Source organism: Neophocaena asiaeorientalis, unplaced genomic scaffold (genome assembly GCF_003031525.2).
Source record: "Neophocaena asiaeorientalis asiaeorientalis breed wild unplaced genomic scaffold, Neophocaena_asiaeorientalis_V1.1 scaffold87, whole genome shotgun sequence".
Taxonomy (NCBI): Eukaryota; Metazoa; Chordata; class Mammalia; order Artiodactyla; family Phocoenidae; genus Neophocaena; species Neophocaena asiaeorientalis.
Genome location: NW_020175432.1, coordinates 1,237,116 through 1,256,308, shown reverse-complemented (window position 1 = coordinate 1,256,308; position 19,193 = coordinate 1,237,116). Strand labels below are relative to the sequence as shown.

General features: G+C 53.7%; 1 protein-coding gene across 14 annotated transcripts in view; it reads left to right on the top strand.

Moving 5' to 3' along the window:
* Window positions 1-19,193, top strand: part of EPS15L1 (epidermal growth factor receptor pathway substrate 15 like 1) — a 101,404-nt gene that overhangs the window by 70,079 nt on the left and 12,132 nt on the right. For 6 of the 14 annotated variants that reach the window (XM_024767614.1, XM_024767613.1, XM_024767610.1 and 3 more), the window contains 4 exons: window positions 2,210-2,270; window positions 3,281-3,363; window positions 9,778-9,910; window positions 12,366-12,413. In XM_024767614.1, the coding sequence (XP_024623382.1) occupies window positions 2,210-2,270; window positions 3,281-3,363; window positions 9,778-9,910; window positions 12,366-12,413 (325 nt within the window). Of the gene's footprint in view, window positions 1-2,209; window positions 2,271-3,280; window positions 3,364-5,413; window positions 5,673-9,777; window positions 9,911-12,365; window positions 12,414-19,193 lie in introns of those variants that run through there. The other 8 variants (XR_003006230.1, XM_024767615.1, XM_024767611.1 and 5 more) reach the window with 3 other exon arrangements.

The window sequence follows — 19,193 nt, the reverse complement described above, 5'->3', positions numbered from 1 at the left end:
GCTTTGTCTTAATATATTTTTATCACATATTAAAATAGCCACCTCATTCTCCTTATGCGTAGTCTTTGCATGATACATGTTTTTTCATCCATTTACTTTCAACCTGTCTGGGAGTTGAAGGATGTCTTTTGTGTCGAGCATGTAGTTGGGCCTTGCTTTTCTATCCAGTCTGGAAATCTCTGCCTTCTAAATGGAGTGTCTAGTCTGTTAACATTTAATGCAATTATTGATATGGTTGGATTTAAGTCTACTATTTTATTATTTACTTTCTTTTATCCTCTGTATTTTATTCCTCTGTTCCCCTTCTTCTGTCTTCTTTTGGATTATTTGAATGTTTTCTAGAATTCCATTTTCTGGTATCTGTTGGCCATTTTTAACCATACCTTTTTTCATTATTTCTTAGAGGTTGCTTTAAGGATTACCATATACACTCTTAACTTATCATGGGCTACTTGGAATTAATATTATGTCACTTAATGTAAAATGTAGAAAACTTGTAATCATATAGGTCCATTTATCCACCCTCCCCCAAACAGCAGCGTCTCTGTTATAGTTGTCCTATGAATGTAATACATCTAAATATGTTAAACTCCATAAGACAGTGTTTTAATTTTTGCTTTAATCCACTGTATGAATTCTAAAGAGGAAAAAATAGTTATGTTCTTTTCTCTGGCTACCTTAAAGAGCCTCTCTTTACATTTGCTTTTCAGTAGTTTGTGTAGGCTCTGGATATGTTTTTCTTTGTATTTATGCTGCTGGGCATTTGCTGAAGTTCTTACATCTATAAATTATGTCTTCACCAAATTTGATAAGTTTTCTTCCATTATTTCTTTGAAAAAAATTTTTTTTCTATTCTATTCTCTCTCTCTTCTCTTTGTGGGATTCGAGTTACATAGATGTTAGACCTTTTGCTATTGTCTTTACAGGTCCCTGAGGCTCTGTTTCTTTTCATTCTTTTTTTCTCCTTTTTCTTCAGATTGGGTAATTTCTACTGATTTATCTTCAACTTCACTTACATTTTTCTGTCATTTGCTGGTTAGCTAACCTAGTGAAGTTTTTATTCTAGATATTGTACTTTACATTGTTTGAGAATGTCCATGTTTCTTCTGTATAGTTTCCATTTCTCTACTAAGATATCCTGTCTTTTTATTCATCTTAAGTGTTTTTTCCTTTATCTCATTAAGCACAGTTATTACTGCTTTAAAGTCATCCTCATCTGAGAATTCCAAAATCTGGGTCATCTTGAGATTGACTCCATTGATTGTCTTTTCCCTTGATAACCGCATTTTTCAGGTTCTCTCTTTATGTTGAATAACTTAAAAATATATTCTATGCATTGTGAGTGCTCTGTTGTGGAGACTGGATTCTGTTGCATTCCTCCAAAGAGTGTGGATGGTTTTATTTCAGTAGGCAACTAACTTGGTGAGACTCACATTGCAAACTCTCCCTCTCTCACCTGTGGTTTCATTCCTGTGGCCTTAGCTGTAGGCTGCTCTGAGTCTGCCAACCCACACACAGTGTACGGGTGAGCCTGAGACGTGGACAGAGCTTGTCATGGCATTTGGGGCTCCCATTCTCTGCCTCTCCTTTCTAGATCCCGCATCCCTTTCTCATGGCTGTGGTTGTCCTGGGGCTCCCTCCTCTGAGCTTCAGTCCAGAAAGACAGTGAGTTTTCTATTGGAGTCATAGCCCCCCAGTACTCTCAGACTGTAGCTGTCAAAAGGGAAAAGCTTGGAAGTTTCCTGGTCTAGTGGTCTAGTGGTTAGGACTTGGTGCTTTCACTGCCGTGGCCCGGGTTCAATCCCCAGTCGGAGAACTGAGATCCCTCAAGCCGAGCAGCGTGGCCAAGATAAAAAGAACCACAGGAAAAAAAAAAAAAAAAAAAAAACGGAAAACTCAATCTTGTACTGCTTTTTCTGCCAAGTTTCAATTCTTTTCCAAAGTCTTCCTGCTTTGGTTCACTCCCTGGGTCTTCAGGTGATGGCTTTTTTTTTTTTTTTTCCAGTTCAGCGTGTTTATAGGTGTTATCTGCGGGAGGGGTTGTTCTGTTGGGATTTAACTCTGCCGGGATTTAGTTTAAATCATTTTATCCTCCCCAAGGCTGGACAGCAGATATGGTGCATATAGATGTCAAGAAAGTTTGTGGTTGAATGAATGGATGATGAACAAAGGAACTGCTTTTCACTCTCTCCTCTCTCCTTTCACTCAGCTCGACCCCTTTGAATCCAGTGATCCTTTTTCATCCTCCAGTGTCTCCTCAAAAGGATCAGGTGAGACTGATGGCTTATTTTCCTTCTCACTCTTCCTCGGGCAGTGGAATGGACCACCCATTTCCAAATCTGGTGTGTCCTCAGTGTTTATGTCATTAGTAAGTGGCACCCAGATCCTCACCTGAGGCAGTGCAGCCAAAGCCATTCCCCTCTGGCTGCTCATCTTTCTGAGCAATAGCTGGCATCTTACTGGATGGAAAGGAAGCTTGGCGGTAGGGATTAATTTAGTAATAACACCAATGTATTAGTTACTCTTTGCTCAGTCCTCCTTATGAATCTTTGGTTCTAACCTCTGGATTTTTTTTCCTAAAGGAATCCAAAGTTCTACTGAGGCTTGTGCTATGGGCACTGGATTTGAGGGAACCTCCCCTCACAGCATAAAGCTCTTAGGTGTGCCTTTAAGGGAGAGGAGTGTTTGCGGACTCCCCCTTGCTTTTGGAAACAGGTTCCACTTGGTACTGCCGCCTTGCCTAACATCTTGTGCTTGTTAGTTGCAGAGTTTGATTTCGTAGGTGAACTCGTGGGTTATTATGGACAAATCGCACCACCCACCAAAGGAGAAAGCTCAGCAAAAATCTCTACCTGCAGATGACCTCCCCACATAAATCATGTGGGTGGCTGGTCGCCTCCCTCTCACTCTCCCCTCCTGATCCAGCAGGACAGACAGCAGGCTCTCCTTCCACAGGGTGCTTGTCACTCCTTTGGTGACGGTGAACAATGCTGGCTTGCAGCACAGCCGCAGGGCAGAGTCCCTCTGGCTCTCCCTGCGCTGACTCTCATGGCCGCAAACCGTCTGGCTGAGCTGCACCAACCATGAGCCAGAGTGGGCAGGGGCAGGGGCCCTTGTTGAGGACTTGCACCCGATTCACCACCCCATCAAACAAACGTGACCTCCATGGATCTCCTGCTTTGGGGGCCATTGAGAACCAAGAGGTGACACTTCCCCCTGCTCCCAGGAGGCGTGTTCTGTGAATGCCCTGTAACTCTTCCTCTGCTGGTGCTGCTTGCAGGTCCCTTTGGAACCTTAGACCCCTTCGGAAGTGGGTCCTTCAATAGTGCTGAGGGCTTTGCCGACTTCAGCCAGATGTCCAAGGTAAAGCCCTTCCCACGGAGCCCCTGTGCCTCTGCCAGTGTCCTTGTGCGTCTTGTCGTGGGCTGCCAGGTGTAACTGTTTAATGCCACGTATGTATTTCTTTGGCACCTGTCAAACTCTGAAATGTATTCTCATGTGAGGTCGTGAGTCAGCAGACGGGGTCCAGAAAGTGCCCATGGCTGTGGCTGGACCCACTTCCCTTCCTCCAAGCGAAACTGCCAGAGCCCTGAGTCCCTCCCTGACGCGTAAGCGCTGCGGGCTCCCCGCTACTGCCACCGGTGTCAGATGGCAGTCAGACCTCAGGTGATAAAGTCGTCTCTGTGGCTGAACAAAGTTGCGAAGGTCTTGGGCCCTGAGGGCCAGGCCTGGCGTGCAGCCCGCTGAGGCTGGAACCGTGGGCCTTGGGCCAGAAGGCAGGAGGTGTGTCTGGAGCTGCCCATGGACAGAACCCGAGAAGGATGTGGAAACCGAGGGCTAGGCTCGGTGAATAAATATGCAGGTGAAAAGTGAGCCTTTCAGGAAGGACGATAGGCACTCCTGGTTGGACTGGATGGTGCCTACACGGCCATAGTTACGTAAACTGACGGTGGATATAGTCCCACAGATGGTGTTAAAGCTCTTTCGAGAGGGGCTTGGAGGATGGTGCTTAACGTAGCAGGAAGTCAGTCAGTAGATATGTCCAAAATGGACAGATCAAGAAATAAGAGTAGAGGCCCACGACTGAGAGGTAGATTCCAGAAGAAACTGCTAAGAAGTTGAAAATGTTGGCCTAGGCGAGTAGGTCTGCTGTTCTTTGTTCTAACCTTTAGTGTCCCTTGGTTTTGACCGTGAGCCCGTGTTTCTTTTCCAAGAATTAAGGGAAGCAGCGTTAGGTGTGTGCGTCTTGGCCTCGGTGGGTGAGGGTGGGATCCGTCACAAATAAAGCGCTGCGTGTGGCCGCGGAGCCATAAAGCCCTGCATTCTTTGTTGAGTCCACCGGTCTGTCCCAGCCGCCTGCTCCAGCCCAGGTGCCGTGAGCACTGGGGGGCGGCCACATGCAGATACGGTTCCTGTCTCCTCGCTGGTGGGGGTGGGGAGGGGAGGGAGCCCCCCCCGGAGTGTGTGGGATGGGCACCCACGGCGGGGAGTCCCGGGCACCGCTCGCCCCGCGTGCCAGCTCCTCAGGGCATGCTGCGTGTTTCCTTCACGTTCACTCAGCCCGAGGGGCGCACGACTGTCTGGGCGCTGAGCACTCGTGGTTAGCAACGTGAGATTGTGGTGCGTGGCTTCCAAGAAACATTTGGGATTTTGTTTATGTTTTCAAAGAAACGCACGAGTATAAACTGTTGAGGTAGCAAAGGTAGCTTCTGGCCAGAGGCAGAGCATCTGTTTGCCCATTGGCCGCCGCAGAAGGGAGCCCAGAAGTGCTGGGGTTTCGGCCTCTCTCCTTCCAGTGCCTGGAGGGAATGAGCCTCCATCAGTCGTATGGGAACTGTGACGCTGACGGTCGGGGCGCCATCTGGGATCAGCCAGAAGGGACCAGGGCCTGAGATTTGCCCTCATGTTTGCCCGTCACTGCGTGGCTGTTACACACGCTCCTTGAGTGGAGCTATGTGTCCTTGTCTTCTGTCCGTGCTTAGCGGGTGGGAAACCATCCCCTGAAATGAGAAAACTTCTGCCACACGGGGGCGACGGTCTCTGGGGAAGGGCTTCGTACTGTATTCTCAAGCTGGCACAAGTGGGACCTCTCCCTGCGCAAGGCCGAGGAGGGAGTGAGAGCTAGCAGTGCCCCTGAGCTGGGGCAAGGACGAGGGCATGAACGGGGTCCTCTGTTTCAAGAAGCACCTGAGTTGAGGCTGTGTGTGGGGTGGCCAGCCTGGCGGGGCCCCGGATGGCAGGAACGGCTGCGTCTCCCTCCTCCAGGCAGTGCCTGTGTTTCCCGTAGCTGCAGAGACACCCCAGAGCTGGGCAGTTCAGAACCTGGCCCTTCCCTCCTTCTGCCCGGTCTAACCTAAGGTTGCATTTTCCCCTTTCTAATTCCGCTTTCCCTCTCCTTGTTCGCGTGTCCCAGATCAGGCTGCACACACGTGCACTTGCGACTTCAGGGCCAGTGCCCCTTCCTGTTCGTGGCGCTGGGCGGGATGGAGCTGGATGAGGCCGTGGAAAGTTTGTCTCCAGTACTCCATTGTTTTGTTTCCATGATTCCATCAGCTCCTGATCTCATGCCACTTGCTCAACTGAATACAGGGCCCTAACCTCATAGGTCTGTTTTTCCCTTTTGGTTCCCTTTCTGTTTTTCAAGAACAACATTGTGTATATAAATAAAATGCTGAAGGAAATGAAAGTAAGTGGCAAGAAGGTGTTTTTTTTTTTTTTCTTTTTTGACTTCTTGGTTTGTGTGTGTGTGTGTGTGTGTGTGTGTGTGTGTTTTAACATCACTATCTTTTCTCCACCTGAGTGGGGTGGGGAGGCAATGCACGCTGGCGATGCATGCTGGCTCCTTTTCTTAACTTCACCCTAAATTAGAGTGTCCTCCCTCTGCCTGGCAGTGCTAGAGGAGAGTGCCAGCCAGCAGTCTGACTCCAGTAGATTCCTTTGGGAGGTTCTCTGGGCTTGCACCCTTCGTTGAGGTCCCTCAATACCCGAGAAGATTTTTCTAGACAGTATTACCTTGCTTTAAAAACACATTCCCCAAAATAGATTTCAGAGAGCATCTGAGAATAAAAACAAGACTCTAACTTAATTATTTTACTCCCGCCCTAAAAAAAAACCACCTATGAAATACTTGACTGCCCATTGTCAGCCCATTTTCAGTTGTTTTTCAAGCGTGCGTTCCTATTTAGGGCTTTTTTTTTTAAGTTTAGAGTCGTGTGCTTTAAATCAATTCTTTAAACTGTGAATCTCTTAGAGCTGCTTCTCATATAGTAGCTTTTCTGTCTGTCCTTTTTTCTTTTTCTTTCTTTTTTTTTGGAGCACACTTCACTCTAGCCCAGCCAGAGAGCCCCTACCGGCTTTACTGAAACCCTTCTAAAAATAGCAACTTTCCCTGAAGCCACAGCCTGAGTAGGAACCAGTCAGGTCCCAAAGGAAGCTTCTTGGGAAACTTCAAGTCATGAAAATTAGGATTCGGAAATGACGCAGGCTTTTTGGTGTCAGAAGTGATATAATTCCCTGCTGTGGGCGAACCAGGCGCTTACAGTTGGAACCCTTTCGCCTTGGAGCGGGCCCACTGGCTCCGTGGGTTTAGACAGACGAGGGGGCGGAGAGTCGGCTTGGCCCGTGGAGTCCCCAGCCAGCCGGGAGGCTCACTGCAGCTCGCGCTCCAGGCTGGGGGTTGCACGGGCTGGGTGGACAAGGGCCCCGTGCACCCCACAACTCTGGGGGGGGGTCACGTCCAGAGAGCCCTGGGTGTCCCACTATACCCCTTCCCCAGAGCTGGCGCCTTTGCAGCACCCAAGACAAGAACTGGGGCCCACACAGGTGCCTCGGGGGCTGGTCGCGCCTCCACTCTGTCAAGATTAGTTTTGATTCCCTCTTGCCCGTCTCAGGTTGTGGCGAGAGTAGCAAGAGTCCTAGACCCAGGCTGTGTCCTGGGAACGGCAGAAGCAGAGGCATCAGCATTCCCTCGCTCTCCATCTCCTTAGCCCCCACTGCGTCTTTCCCAACCAGCAGACCCTAACCCACTCACTTTAGAGCTAAGCTGCTGGTCGACACGGCACCTTAGCTCTACTGCTCTCTTCGTCTGGGAAAGGCTCTGTGAATGACGGGAAGCAGCAGAAACGAAGCATCGGTGGCCGATGGAGCGTTTGCAGATTCTTGTGGGTATCCAAGAGAGTTCTAGTCACATCCACATCCTTGGCGTGATAATAATCGTGCTGTCTTTGTGCTGATGCAGTCCAGGTGCCAGCTGGAGCAATTTATGCATTACCTTTCGTTTTCTTGCCACAGCCCTGCGAGCTGGGGCCTGTCATTATCGTTGTTTCATAAACGAGGAAACAGAGGCACGGAGCCGGTAGCAGGGCCTCCAGATCCCATCCCAACCACTGTGCTCTGCAGCAGACGTTCTGGAAACTCGAGCAGCAGGTTTTGCAGAGACTCCCAGACTTTTGTACCGAAAAGGACAAGCGTCACAGAGCCTGGGAAAGGGGGGTGGCAGCAGTGGAGGGAGGGACCTCCTCGCTCCATTGCAGCCCTTCTGGCTCAGAGCTTCCCGGTGGGCCCAGGTGGTCTTGGCAGGGAAATGAGTCTTTCCCATTAGACCCCATCCTCCCCAGGGCCTTCTGCCCTGCTCTGCCCCTTGCCTGCATCTGTGCATGTCTCCCTCATGGGCATGAGGACAGTCCCCAGACCTCCCGTGGGGGGCGGGCGGCGGGCTGCCAGCAGCCAAGGGCAGGGCCTGAGAGCCCTGGCCCAGGAGGTGGACGGCGTGGGTTCCCGCCCTGACTCCCCCGCTGAGGTGCTGTGTGACTAGCAGGCTGCATCTCCTCCCCGTGCCTCAGTTTCCCTGTGTATAAGGTAGAAGTGGTGACAGTAGGACTTGTCCCAAGGCCGTTGGGAAGATGTGGTGAGAAGATCAGCGAGCGTCTCCTACCCTGGCAAGTGAGCATCTACTACCCTGGCGGCCCCAGAGGCTTGTGGGGAGGGACCAGGGCGCCCAGTGGGCTTGGCTGAGTGTGCAGCAGCCACTCCGGGCCCCCTCCTCCTCCCTGTGGGCTGGCCGCCTCTCTCCCACCTGAGGCTAGTATCTAGGTACCAGGGGCAGAGGCGGCCGCATCCCCGTCCCCGTGACCGGATCCGGAAGAGGGGGAGCCGCGTCCCCGTGACTGGCATCAGCCCTTCTCCCCACTTCTCCAGTGATGTGTCGGAACCAGATTACCTAAGAAGGTCCCACAAGTGCACTCTTGTGTTCCTGCTTTGTCTTCTGTCCCTTGACCTGCCCCACTGGGGAGGGCATTGCAAGTGCCCCTCCTCACGCAACCCCCCCCTCCACCCCTGCTGCGTGTGGCCCACCCTGTCCTACTGCGCATCTCCTTTCCTTTGCTTTTTGAGGACCGTATCAGCATTTTCACTCCCATGTCCACCAATTCCTTTAGTGTCTAGCAGCTATGAATCTCCTTGCTCTACTTTTTCATAAACGTGGTCTCCCACCTCTGTAGAAAGCAGTCTCCTCCCTTTGGGGTGCAGCTCTGGCTGTCTGTGCTCATCCGTCTATCGCTGGAGGTTTGTTATGCCTGGTACCGTGCTGGTGCTCCAGGTGAGGGTGCACAGGTAGACAAGTCCCTGCCCGCTGCAGGCAGTTGGCAGGTGTGTGCCCTGTCACTGGCACTTGCCCTTCAGGCAACTTGCCCCAGTTAGGTGGGAGGGGCCTGAGTACCTGTCACTGCGGCGTGATGATGTGTGTCCCGTCAGCTCCCACCAGGATGTCCGAACAGTCAGTTAGTGGGAAGGGGTGTCAGGGAGAGCTCTGGGGGTGGCAGTGAGGTCTAGCCAGTCTCTGAGGAAGAAGAGGGGCTTGAGGTGGACGGGGTGGGCTGAGCCCCCAGTTGGGGACTCTGTATATATGGAGGCCTCGAGATGGGGCACAAGGGGGTTCCAGGCACCGGGGAACTGGCCAGGAGAGGGTTGGGGCAACTGTAGGGATGAAGCTAAAGCCCTGGGCAGTGGCAGGGGGGTAGGGTGGTGAGGGGCTGTGAGGGAGGCCCTGCGTGACTTGAGGAGTGCTTGGAGGTTACCTTCAAGCTTCAGGGCTGTTCAGTGCTACTACCCAGCCCCCATCTACCTAGCTCCCTACCTGCCTGGCAGCTGTACCTACCCATCTACCCACCTGCCCACCCATCTATCCAGGCATCTCTCTGTTGCTGGTTGACATGGTCCCTCCTGGGTCTGAGGTGGTAGATGTGGAGGCGGGTGGAAGCAGGAGGAGGCTGGGGGAGGGTCCGGGCGAGAGGTGACAAGAGCCCACTGGAGGCAGTGATGGCTGTGCCCACGGGGCTGCGGTGGGCTCTGACCTGAGCCACTGGGTCAGGCAGCCCACGGGCACAGAGAGGATCTGGTGCCGCTCTGACCCAGCGCCTGACACTGACTGAAGGGGGAGAGGCTGGGCGCATCTCTGAAGTATGAGCAGGAAGCCCAGGGGACCCTGGGGTCAGGAGAGACCTGATATCCCCCTGTGGGTGGCAGGAAGCACCCCACCCCCACCCCATGTCAGAAGCCCGTCGAGGCACCGGGCTACTCTCGCCTGCTCTGTGTGTTGCTGGCTGCTCCTCACTGGCCAGAGGACCCCGGCTGTTGAGGGTGGAGGAAAGTCGGGGGGGCTTGTGAGAGACCCTGGGCCCGAGTGGCGGCCATGCTGTGCAAGCCCGGAGGGCTCGGTGGATGTCCGCTGCCTCCGTGTTAATGATTATTTCTGCCTCTCTTTCGTGTCCTCTCTTACAGCCCCCAACTTCTGGCCCTTTCACCTCCTCCTTTGGAGGGGCAGGATGCTCAGATGACCCCTTTAAAAGTAAACAGGACACTCCCGCTCTGCCTCCGAAGAAGCCTGCTCCTCCGCGGCCTAAACCGCCCAGCGGTCAGTACGCTTTCTTCTCTCACAGCCACCCGCCCACCGTCGCCAGGCAGCGGGGGCACTGAGGGCCCCTCCTTTCACCAGCCCAGAGTAGAGCAGACGCTGCAGGGCCTGCACTCAGAGCAGGAGGGTCTCCCCTCCGGCCCGTCGCCTGGGTCCGCACACACTGTGCGCCTGGGACGTGCTTCCCGCCCCACCTGCCCTCGCCTCGTCCTCTGGGCCTCTTGGCTCCGGGCTCTGTGTGGGGCTCCACGGTGGTCTCCGGAAGGCCAAGAGCTCAGAGCCCTCCTTGCGGTCGGGAGAGCTGCTGCATGGCCTCCGGTTCAGCATGCAGTCGTGGCCCCTCCGGCCTCCCCACCCGACCCAAGCTCTTTCCCAGGTTGGCTCAGGGAGGGCCCAGGGGTGGGGACGGCAGCAGCAGTGGCTGAGGCCTCCACTCAATCCAGTGCCTCCAGACTGGTTAAGGACTTGGGGAGGGGTGGGGGGGGCGGTCTACCTTGGCCATGTTTGATGTGAGAGGAGGCAGGATGGCTCGGGGCTCCCTTCTCCTCCGCTCCGGCCCCAGCATCTAGGTGGATGGCTCCGAGCAAGGGGTTTCCTGTAGACTGTACCTCTCATGGCTGCGGTGGTGTGGCTGCTTTCTCTCAGGGGTGAGCCTGGCATGTCCCCCTGAGGATGCTGAGGACTGTTAGCTCATGCAGGGGACCTCTCTTACGTGATGGCGATAGGCCAACAGGCCAGGTTACCAGACTCAAAAGCAGAAAGCTGTTGCTCCAAGCGGCAGAGAGATTCACTGCAATTTCCCAGTCCATTTATCTGTCCCCTCTTCATCGTTCGTGCTCATTTCCCAGCAGAGTCACCGATGTTGTCCTTAGACTTCTGGGTGGCCTCAGGAGAACCACACGCTCCCTCGGTCGCGCCTTCTGTTCTACAGCCTTCCTCTCCCTGGTCCTTTCTGTCGGGGGGGCAGTGCTCTCCTTCCCGCCCGAGCTCGCCCTTCCCCGTCAGTCTGCCCCGGGGACTCGCCTTGGCACCTTGTGGTCATCGGTGCAGGCCCCCAAGCTCTCTAGTTTCAAGGGGTCATCAGTCCAAGGCTGGCCAGTCTTCCTACACCTGCCACTGGAGCCAAACAGAGGGGAAAAGCTATTTAAAAATGCTCCCTCTCCCTTTCTGTCACCTGGGCTGGCCAGAGCTTTCTCTCAGGAGTACAGGAACTCCGCCCGCAGGGCCCAGTTTGGCCTCCTTGTGGATGGGTCGTGAGAGAAAGCACGACCAACAGGCGGGATGAATTTATAACAGGTTTTCTGTGAACTGTGAGCAGAAACACACACATAAAGAGATCACTTCTGTAAGCCATGCATCAAAGGCATTTATCATAAAACGGGGGAGAAAAGCAAAAACAACAAAGGAATTCCCTTGTGTCTGTGAGAGGCCGCCTATATATACCTTAGAGGCAGTGGCCCTTAGGGAACCCCTGACGGTCTCCTGATGGAATGACATCGGGCCTTCTCACTCTGCCTGAAAGATGGGAGCCACAGCACACCTACACACACGTGCACACGCAGTCACATGCTGCACTCGTGCACACGCTTACACAGTGCTTGCATACACCTGCATGCACACTGCACACGTGAAAGTACACACACACGAGTGCACACGTGCCCAGCCGCTCGGCATCTGTCGGGACTCGTGGAGGAGCTGCTCCCCTCACTGGCTGTGGCAGGCGCAGAGCTTCATTCTCGGGGTTTCTTGGAAACACTCATCTCAGCCTCCTCCCCTTCCCTGAACCAATGCTGGGTGCTTTTGAACTTGCCCTCCGCTGTCACCTCCCCTTGTGTCTCCCTCTGCCAGCCTCTCCACCCCGCCTTGGCTTCTGCTTTCAGTGTGCCGTGGACTTAGAAAGCAGAGCCCGCCAGAGGCACGGCTCACCTCCTTGGAGCTGACTTCAGGGCTCGGGCTTTTTAGAGCTCTGTCCACGTTTGGGCAGGTTTGGCCCTGTATGCTGGGGGTCTCAGGCTGCCTTTGCTCGTGGCTTTGGGCTGCCGCAACCTTGCTGTGCCACAGCTTGCTAGGGTGCCGGGTGCCCCGAATATCGTCTTCACATCACAGCCCTCAAGGTGCACGTGCATGACTGTTAGCTTGCCAGATTCTAGCAAGACCCGCAAAGACGGGGCAGGCACCCTGATGCCCTCTTACCGGAACTGGAAAGGGAAGTGAGAGAGGTCACGTGTGGCCCAAGGTCACGCAGCAAGGTGGTAGCAGGACCAGCCCTGGACCCAGGGACCACCACCGCCCCCCTGCCGGCCTCCCACCCCCCTAGACAGCTGTAGTGACAATCAAGCTGTGAGGCTCTGGTGCTCTGGACAGTAGTCAGCTTGTGTGCAGTGCTTAATCTGTGAGCGGCCACAGTGTGTCTGCGTAGAGGCCTAAATGTCTCTCATCTGATTCTCTTACCTAGAAGCAGTGGCTGAACAGGAAATCCCTGCGTTGTACACACTGCTGGGTGGTAGGTACACACTGTGTGGCGGGTGCCCCTGGAGCACTTCCAGTGGTGTTTCTGCTGTGATTTCATACTAACCTCTAACAACCTGGAAATTGCTGGCTGTGCCGATGCCGATGTACCCGCGAGGGACACCTGACCCAGCAGGTGGATGTAGGTGGGTGGGGGGCATTTGGCTCTTTGAGGGATGCTCAGGAAGGTGTCCACCTCACGCTGCTTCCCTGATTGAGGGAATTGGAGCCCAGCTGTGCACACTGCTCTCCCCTCCCCCATCCAGGCCGCAAGGAGCAAGGCCACTTAAACCGGAGCCGCCTGGCAGTTATCTGGTTCTTAGCAAGACAGGTCAGCAGAGGAGAGTTGGAGGAAGTCCCACGCAGAACGGTTGTTATGAAAGCATCAGGCCTGGCTCTTGTTTTCTTGGCTGCTAAAGATAAGAAGCAACCAAGAAGATGTCCAGCTGTTGTTGTCGTTGTTTTTGTAAGAAAACAAAAGTCCAGCAGTTTGCAAGGGAGGGGATGGAATGTGCTTTTCTGCTCGTCTTGCTGACCCAGCCTTTTCCCGCTTCGAGGGGCCGCGTGGCCAGCACGTGGCAACGCCGGGCGGTCACGCTCAGGGGCCATCCTGACACGTGGGGGAGCGTTGGTCCCAGGCGGCTGAGCCGGGAGGAGATGAGGCAGGTACCCTGCTCCCGGGGACGTGCGGCCCTGGCGGTCGAGCTGTGATCCCGCGAAGGTAGGCGAGTGGACAATCCAGCCTGCTGCGTGATAATGATTTTTCTCACAACCCACACACACAGCTTCATACCTGCACTCCAAATACCAAGAGGAAGGAATGGGCTCTTCTGTAACCCTCGCCGCCCCGCATGTGAAATGGGTCTGATTGGCCACATTCCCACTTGAGGCTGGTCTGCAGGGGACCCAGAGGTTTCTAGAACCCTGCCAGGTCTTTGCGCCTGGAGTCGACTCCGATGTGTGAGGCCGGGACAGGCGAATCTGATGCCATATCCCTCCAGCATCTGGGCCACCTGTCCCACTAGAATCCCGAGAGGCTGTGTGATCAGGATGGTTTCACGTTCCAGCCGCTTCCATTTCCCTGAGGGGCTCTGGGCAAGTGTCTTAACCTCGCCGAACCTCAGTTTCCCTGCCTGGACATGGGACCAACTCTGGCCTAGCATGTGGCCTCTCTGGTAAGTGCCTTGCACAGTGATTACCATGATGGGCATGGTGTGCATCCCCCAACCCATCCCCAGGGTACAGAGACCAGGACTCAGGGTCCTCCTTCCCTAGCTCCTTTCCCGGGAAAGACAGAGGCTGGGCCCGAGGTGGACATATGCGTACAGGGATTTATCAAGGGATCCTTTTCCCCCATGAGATTGCAGTTTAGCAGAAACCTTTGCAGTTGAAAAAAAGTCAGAGCGTGGGTAGTTGAACTTCAAAGAGGTCTCCAGGGTCCCCTCTGGCGAAGCTCAGCTGTCGTCACTCATGGGACCAAACGCACGTTTGGGTCTGAGTTACTCCTGGTTTTTGGGGTGCCATCTCTTGTGCACCAGCGGCTTCAGTTTTTACATTCTGTGGGAGCTGGTTTTTTGCTTGTGTTTTTAAGCTTGATTAAAGATTAATTGACATGCGACAAACAAACGTATATAAGCATCAGCCTGTGCAGTCACGGTGGGGATCCTACCAACTGGGACCCTCACCAGGGTTCTCTGGGAAAGAGTTCTGGTGCCATAGGTGTGTGACCGGCGCAGCCCGCGGCTGGCCGTCTGCTCTGACCCAAGCCAGAAAGTGGACCTTTGGGGGCTGTCAAGAATCGCCCTCTGGGGCATGTGCACGGAGCTTTGGCATCAACGCTGAGTTCTCTGTGCCTGGAGGTCTTTTCTAGAAAAGTCTATCAAGGTATGAAATGACCAGCAGGTGTCTGTTTGGGGTAGAGAGAATTGGTTTCTTCTAGGCAGATGCAAAACAGACCGTTCTGGCAGCCGCCGAAACCTGTCGGTTAGAGTTAGCGCTGGCACACCTCCCCCAGGTAAACAGCGGTGTGCTTTCTGCAACGGACCGGAGATCGAGATCAGTCAGAACTCACCGCTAAAGAGTTTCTAGGTAAAAGTTGTTGATTTGCAAAGGGAGAAACAGATTTTTTTTTTAAGTGCAGGAAATGGCTGTGTGGGTGTCAGTGATTGGGCCTCGCGCCTGCGGCGACAGATAGCGGGATCCTGTGCCCTGGGCCCCACCCTTGCCACTTCCTGCAAGTGCAGCCCCGCGTTGCGGTTCCTGCAGCGCCCGGGTGACACCAGCTAGAGCGCCTTCACCGCTAACCAGCCAGTCACCTTTAACCTTTCCCCAATTTAATTATTATTACTGCTAATAACCTTTGCACCTTCAGGATAAAACCACGCACACACTGGTGATGTCTTTCTGCCCCTCTTCCCCTTCCCATAATTCTTCCAACACACACAGGACAACGGGAGACCGTTTAACCGGGGTCCTGTTTGGGTCAAGTGATTCTCAAAAAGTAAATAGATAAATAATCATTTCCCCCCTAGAACATGAGTCCCCTCCCACAGCTGTGACTGACTCCACACAGGGTGACTGGCTGTGGGATCTTTCTCTTGGGCAGTTTTCTGGTTGCCGCCCACTCTTGGGCCAAGCCCACTGGCTCGGTGGTCCGCTTGACCGTCCCAGGAGCTGCCACACAGGACTCGGTCAGGGAGGACGCCCCCGGTTCATCCGTGGCGCCAGCCCAGGTGTGTGCTTGGCTCTGAGATGCCAGGCTGGGGGTGAAACCAGGGTGGTCATCCTTGGCCCGTGTGGGTTCCGTCCCCTTGTTTGTTGCACAAGATCCACTCTTAAAATGGCTTCACCAGTTGAGCCGTGCGGTTAGCACCTCAACCTTGAGCTTAACTACTTTAATTCCGTTCCCACGATGATTTCAGAGAGATAATTTGGTGGGTACCTGTTAAGTTCTAGAACGGGACAAAAGCAGTTCACTGCCAGCTCGAGGAGCCTGGAAAATTGTGGCAGTTGCCAGCCAGCCAGGGTTGGAGTGCTCCAGGAGAACCTCAGGCGCCCAGCCTGGCGGAGTCCTCCTTTCCCGCCGGCCACCCCCTGCCCGCCGGGAGCTTCTGTGCCAGGGCTGGGCGGGACCCCTGCCAGCGTGTGCTGGAGAGCCGGCTCCCAGCAGAGGGAGAAAAGCCATTGTCCTCTCAGCCTCTTAACCTGTAAAACGCCTGGAGATGAATTGCTCTTTGGGGTGAATTTCTGTTCTCAAAGTTGGCAGAGTTCGAAAATAGAAGCATTTGCCTACCTTAGCACACGCCCACCCTCCTGCACCCGGAATCGAGCGGTGGATTGAGTGGGAGTTGAGTGACGCTCTTGTTGCCTATCGTTCAGCGGGGTGCAAGTGCCCAGGCTTGGGGTTCTGGAGCAGAGGAGTCAGGGCTCAGCCAGCTGGGCTCTGGTGGTGGGGTATAGCAGGGCCTCGTGTTAGGGTGCAGGCCCAGAGAGTGTGGACTCGCCTCTCTGGTGTCTCTGCATCCGTGTGAACAGACAGCAGCTGCCACCTTGACCCCGGCCCCCTCCCCGGCCGCCGGGGGGTGCCTCGTGTACCTGCCCCCAGGCCTCCTGCAGCCCCTTGGTTCCACCTACAGCAAGGTGAGGGGGCCCAGGAAGATGTTCCTTGTGCAGCCCTTGCTGTTCTGATGGGGTGAATGTGGTCCCTCATCTCTCACATTCAGAGCACTGAGTCAACCCCCGGCCGCCGCCATTGTCAGTTGAAAAACAGCACATGTGTGTATCTGAGTGGGTGGTGGGAACTGGCTGTAAAGGGAGTGAGAGTGGGCGGGTCCCCCATCTACTGCAGGCTCTCTGGCTCCTTTCATGCGGCCCCGACAATGGGAGGGGGCTCCGCACCCCCCCCTCCAGTGCACAAGTGCCTTCAAACTGGCTTCCAGACCCGCTGTGTGGCACCCTGGGGATTTTGTTAAATGTGGGCACGGCACCTGTCTGCCCGTGCAGTGGTGGCGTTCTGGCAGCATTGGCACTGCTCTCTAGGGAGGAACAAAGCCTGGGCCACTGCGGCCCCAGGGCTCTCCCCACCAGGCTGTAGCTAACATCTCCCTTGTCCCCCCGCAAGGCACCCTAGGCCCCTCAGAGGGACGAGGCAAGCCAGCACACAGGGCTGATTCAGCAGAGTGTGTTGCAGGCGCAAATCAAAGAACAAATACGGTTTTTCAAAAAGCAGAACTGTGAGACCTGCCAGTCTGCATTATTTTAGTTGCGAAGACTGATTTGTGATTTGTAAATTTGTTTATATGTCATGTACCCACTCCCCGTTTTTGCTGCAGAACTAACGTAGCCCCTGTCAGGTTTCTTATGAATGTCTTAGGAGCTTTTCGTGGAAACCTTGAAAATTGTATTTTTCAGTCCAAAGGATATTTGTCTTTTGAGGACCCTAAAAGTGTGGCTACTTTTCCCCCTTCTCTCCTTTTCCTTCTGACAGTGCGAAGACCTCACATCCAGTGGGCTCCTCAGCCTTGACTACCCTGGGCACCTCCCAGAGAATGAAAAACGCATCAGTTCAGGGGGCGCCTGGTGGATAATAGTAAATATTTGTTCAGCTTTTCTCAACAATTCAGAACCAAACCTCATCCTGTTCCCTTCAATGCATTAAGCAGATTTTTCTTAAAATTCGGTAAATATTTTTAGTGGAAAATCTCAAGATTGTGATGGTGGGGACCTCAGATTTTATCTGCCGGCACTGTGCTGCTTGGCACGGCTTTGATCTGCCGGGCTTGCCTTCTCCTTGCGTGTGCATCAGCCACAGTGAGCGGGGCTGGTGTCTGCAGGACTCCTCGCTGGCAAGCCACTTGGGTGGCCCTGTGGGTCACGTCCTGAGAAATTAGCTCTCCTCGCTCTCCCGCCCCATCCCGCCACAGGGGGACGTGTGTTTTTCACGTGTGTTGGTGAAAAGCGATCTTCTTCAGTAAAAAGTTCCCAAGTGATTATGGATGTGAAAGGTTGTGCTCCAGACAGCCTGCTTTCTCTCTCCCCCCAGTTAAGCTTTGTTGGTGGGTTTAAGGGGGCAGGAAGGGAGGCACCAAGGTGACAAGGAGTGCCTCCTCCCAGCCATAGCTCTCCTGTGTAGTATGACTCTCGGAAGCCTGGCGGTTGTGTAGGCGTCCCCTATAGTGTAGGACGAGTGACAGTTGTGTAGGCGTCCCCTGTAGTGTAGGACGAGTGACTGTTGTGTAGGCGTCCCCCGTAGTGTAGGACGAGTGACAGTTGTGTGGACATCCCATGTTGCAACGAATGGCAGTTTGGGAACGTCCTGTGTTGTGTAGGGTAGTAGCTCAGGTGGGGCAGCTGTCCTGACCACAGACCTTTGTTTTTTATTTTTGTGTTTTGTTGTTTTTGTATTTAAGTCTCATCTACAGAACTGCATTTCCCAACTGCAGCCCTCAATCTTATAAATAGAACGCAGCAAGTATCTGGTTGGGATGAAAACATACACTCAGTCTCATGTCTATTTTTGATATTTTCATTCATCCGATTTATTGAGACCCCCCCCCCCTCAAATCACCCAACCCTCTTACTTTTCTTCTAAGTAAAGAATTTCAAGCAAGAGAACCTGGCTTCTTTCAGTGTTCACATTTGTATGTTGAGGGGGGTTTGTGTTCTATCATTCTCTCCGCTCACCGCCGCTGCAGGGACCCTCCCGGCAGAGAGCTTCCCGAGAGGCTAGGAGGGAGGGTCGGCACGGGCTTCACCACTGCTGGGTTGCCGGGGGCCTGTGTGGCCTCGGAAAGTTCAGAAGTAGGGGAATGAAAGACATTGCTACCAGGGTGGGGCCGGCCACCGAAGTTTTTTTTAACAGCACACACCGTGGTAAACCATCGGGTTCATATTGTTTTTGCTCAAGGCTGTCCTGTGTGTGGTTTCGGTGCACCGCTGGGGTAGCTGCTGAAACTGCTGCGGTTTGAAATAAGTCCTATTCTGTCCTATCCTCAACCTTGCGTTCCTCCCTCTGGTCATGAAGACTCCTCTGAGTGATGGAGAGTCTCTCTGGGGGGCGCGGCAGCAGCTTCCAGCCAGCCCCCAGGGCTGGAAGTCACGGGCTCCAGCCTCTGCAGTCACAGCCTCCCCTACGCTCAGGGCTCCCTTCCCTGGGCAGGTGTCTAGGAATGACAGGCCAGGTATCATCCTGGTTACCTTTATACCAAAATTTTTTAAAAAAAGGGTGATCTGTGCTCTCTTCACTGAAACACGCCCCAGTCAAGCTTTTTCCTTACTCTCAGTACCCGGAGCCATGGAAAGGCATAAAGCCAGGCAGCCGACTTTGCTCAGGGGGCATGGAGGCAGATAGAGTTACTTTGTCCCGTTTGAGATGAGCAACACCTCAGAAAATCGGAAAAAAAAAACAAAAAAAAAAAACAAGGAGTTAGCAGAAGTGGTTACATAAAAGCAGGAACTAGCCCCAGAATGTTTTAAAAGTGCAGCTGCTAAAAATAAACGGGGGCGCAGAGTGGGAAGTTTGGACCAAGGGCAATCAGGGCGAGGGTTTCTTTGTAAGAAGCCTATGCTCGTGAGCATCGTGTCAGGCCGATCCGGGGATGCCACCGATTTCGCACGTGCCAGGTCCGATAATTCAGCCTCTGTGCCTGAGCACAAAGGCAGATAACCGAGAAAAAACCGTTTGTTTTTCTCCCCCTCACGCCCCCGAAAACAGGAGCAGTTGACGTGCCCTGGTTTCATATTAACACAGTCATGATTTCTAAATAACAACGGTTTC